The sequence below is a fragment of the Pygoscelis adeliae genome, unplaced genomic scaffold (genome assembly GCF_000699105.1).
Source record: "Pygoscelis adeliae isolate BGI_AS28 unplaced genomic scaffold, ASM69910v1 Scaffold28, whole genome shotgun sequence".
NCBI classification, from domain to species: Eukaryota; Metazoa; Chordata; class Aves; order Sphenisciformes; family Spheniscidae; genus Pygoscelis; species Pygoscelis adeliae.
The window spans coordinates 65598-68965 of NW_008825298.1; the positions used below are offsets into that span (position 1 = coordinate 65598).

A 3368-nucleotide genomic window follows, 5' to 3' on the forward strand; every position below is an offset into this window, starting at 1 on the left:
GGCATCCCCTGCCGCCGTGGGGATGCTGGCAGGGAGGCTCCGTCCTGGTGGACGGGGCTGGCACCTTGGGCTGGATGCTGGCGAGGAACTGGGCCACGCTGCGACCGCGGGGACAAAGCGCTGGGCAGGCGTCCCTGCCTGCAGCTCTGCCTACAGCCACGTCTGCATCCCCAGCCAGGCCACACCCCACTAGCTCAGCTCCCAGCAAGGAAAGCCAGGGCTTGGGGATCCCAAAGCCCAGCGAGGACAGAGGAGGGCGGTGACCCAAAAGAGCTTGAAAACTTTCCAGTGAGAAGGAAAGGCTTGGGGCCAGCACCATCCCCCTCTTCCTCGCCTCAGCATCCTTCCCCCTGTCGCCCACCACCCTGGGAGCGCCATCCCTGGCGTCACCCCGGGGACCTGCTGGCCTCTGGCACCTGTGGGGGGGGCTTGAGAGAGCAGGACCTGGGGGGGAGCTGGCTGTGCCGACACTACCTGATGGGACGCTGGTCTGAGTAGTCCATCTCGTAGCTCTGCATGGAGTCGGTATAGGAGTCACGGGAGCTCTGCTGCTGGTTCCTCATGGGGTACTGGTGGACGGAGGCGTTGGGCTGGGAGGTGGTGTAGTACGGCGGTGGGATGCTGTTGCTGGTCTCGCTGCGATAATCACTGTCCCGGTCATCCACCGTGCTGTCAGGGTCATCGTCTGCAAGGGGCCGCAGTGAGTGGGACAGGGGACGGCCCCGCTGCTGTTGTGGCCAGGGATGCCCCAAATCTACCCCACCCCTGGCACAGCCTCGCTGCTGCCACCACTGTGTCCCCACTGCTGTGGGACCTTGCTGGGGAGACGGACCCAGGAAGGGGTGAGGGGCAAGCTGCACATATTCCCCTCTGCAGAAAGGAGTTTTGGGGAACAAGGGGAGGGCAGAGGCGGGAAATGGGATATACAGAAGGGGGGAAGAGGAGGACAGCGTGCAGGGACCCTCCTTCTGCCCCACCGATGTCTCGCCACAAAGGCAAAGCCTGAGCTGCTCATTGCCACCAGGGCACCCCGAGGGCACAGAGCCTCACGGGGCCCCGTCCCCGCCAGCCTGTGGGGACAGCCCTGCCCAGGACAGGGCGCTCAGTGCCTCCGTCCTCACCCAGCACAGAGCCACAGCGTGAGCCACAGGATGGACCAGAGCTCCAGGTCTCCTGAGCCCCGGGCCAGGCTATGGCACGGCAAAGGGGGATGTGCTGCGGGCCGCCAGGCTGGGAGGAGAGGAGGGGACAGGATACTTACTCTGCTGTTCTCCCCAGCCAAAATAATTCCAGTTGCCTACAAAAAAAAGGGGCAGAGACAATAAGGATGGAGGCAGCTCCAGGGCAGCAGCAGGAGCTGGCTGGGAGGAACCAGCACCTCCCAGGCACGGTGGCACCAAGCTGGACTCGGCACAATGCCCTGAGATGGGTTGGGGACAGTGCCTAGGATGGGGCACATTGGCACTGAGCCATGCTGGGGACAGGGACTGGGGCTGGGCAATGCAGTACCAGGACGGGACGGGGATGGAGCCTAGGGATGGGCACGGTGACACCGACCCAGGCTGGGGACAGCGCTATGGCTAGGCACAGTGGCATTGAACTGCACAGGGGACAAGGCCTGGGGCTGGGCACAGAGGCGCTGAACTGTGCTTGGGACAGTACCGGGCTGTGCATGGCCCTGGCGTGATTACAGAAGGGGAAACTGAGGCACAGGTTGGGACAAACCGAGCTGCCACCCCAAATCCCCCAGACCCCTCTGCCAGTGCCCCACTGAGCAGCCCCCTCATCAGCCTCACTGCCCCTCGCCCAGGCTCCCCGAGGAACCGTCCTTACCAGCCCCATTGCCATGCCCCCCCACGCCCCTCTCCCGTACGGCTCAGCCCCACGGGAGGGCTCACACACTGTGGGGCAGGGAGAGAGCAAAGAAACACCAGCAGACACGGGAGGGAGGATGGGAACGGGGACGGGGACAGGGTGTGGGGTGAAGTTGAGCCCCACTTGGGTTGGGGTCCAGCGCCCCAAGGCAGGCACAGACCCTGCTTCTGCACATCCCCGGTGTGGGGAGCTGGGGGGATGGGGCAGTGGGGGGGTCCCCCAGCAGGGCAGCAGCAGGGCAGCACTTACAGCACTGGGAGCTGTGAACGGGCAGAGGCTTTTCCTGCTCCTCCTGGAAGGCATACTGGGGAGAGACAGGCCGGTGAGGGCTGCCTGTTCGCAGCACTGCTGCTCCCTGCCCAGCCCTCACCCGGGGCCTGACTCTGCACTGACTTACATCGTCCTGGTCCCGCATGGCATTGAGCTGCTCCAGCTTCTTGGCCCAATACCTGGCCTCCTCCTCGGGGATATCTGCAAGGGCAAAGTCCCCACGTGGTGCACAGACCCCCCCCCAGAACAGCCCCCCAGCTTTTGGGGCTACAGGATCAGACCTCCAGCCCCAACCCCGAGCCCCATGAGCATCCCTGGGGCTGGGGGCAAGGAAGGACGCACCCCAGTCCTAGGATGCCCAGGGACAGTACCCACCCAGCGGCAGCTCGAAGCGGGTGTCAAGGAGGATACGGTGGAAAGTGGGGTCCTTGGTGCCCGAAATCTCGTTGTCGGTCATGATGACCTGGGAGTCGAGCGTGAGCCATTCCCCAGGGCCCTCCTGCAGGGTGGAAATGGGGGCTGAAGAGAGCTGGCAGGGACCCCCCCTTCCCCGGCCCCACAACCCCATGCACACAGGGTCCGGCCCCAAAGCAGGGTCCTCTCCAAGCAGAGGTGGGGAAGGCTCTGCCCCCCACGAAGGACAGCCGGGGCTGGGGGTGGCTACACGTCCCTTAGGGTCCAGCGGGGGGACGGATGTGCCTGGCTCCCTACCTCATTGGACTGCCGGATGGTCCGGAGGGGGATCCACACCGTCCCCACCATGGTGTCCCAGATGAGCCCCTTGTTCCACACCTCCACTGTCAGGCCCAGGTCGAGACGGTTGATCTCGCTGGGGAGGGAGGGGAGAGGCGTCAGGTCACCCCCCTCCCCAGCAGCCCCCCAGGGCCACCCCAGCCTCTGCCTGCCCCCTTGGCCCCAGGACTCAGGTGAGCCCCCCCGGGCTGGGGTCAGGGGGAGCACCGGCAGTGGGGGACCTCCCCCTGATGGGGGGGTAGGAGGGAACAGCAGGGGCGGGGGACCCCGGGGTGGCCCCTGGACACTCACAACATGAAGTCCTGCTCCCAGGAGGGCAGGTTGCCCCGCACCGCGATGGTTGTGCTCTTGACATTTTGCACCTTCAGTGTCACGTAGGTGTTAAACTTCTCTGTGGGAGCAAGCAGAGGGTGACGTGGCCGGCAGTGCACCCCCACCCCAGCCATGCCCCCACTCCCTGGACACCCCCC

At 65.5% G+C, this 3368-nt stretch overlaps 1 protein-coding gene across 1 annotated transcript in view; it reads right to left on the reverse strand.

Annotated features, from left to right (window-relative positions):
- Positions 1-3368, reverse strand: part of UNC13A (unc-13 homolog A (C. elegans)) — a gene marked incomplete at its 5' end in the record, with an annotated part of 30918 nt that overhangs the window by 27278 nt on the left and 272 nt on the right. The window contains 7 exons of the mRNA XM_009329967.1: positions 475-685; positions 1262-1297; positions 2125-2179; positions 2273-2346; positions 2521-2644; positions 2857-2974; positions 3190-3289. Of these exons, the coding sequence (XP_009328242.1) occupies positions 475-685; positions 1262-1297; positions 2125-2179; positions 2273-2346; positions 2521-2644; positions 2857-2974; positions 3190-3289 (718 nt within the window). The remainder of the gene's footprint in view (positions 1-474; positions 686-1261; positions 1298-2124; positions 2180-2272; positions 2347-2520; positions 2645-2856; positions 2975-3189; positions 3290-3368) is intronic.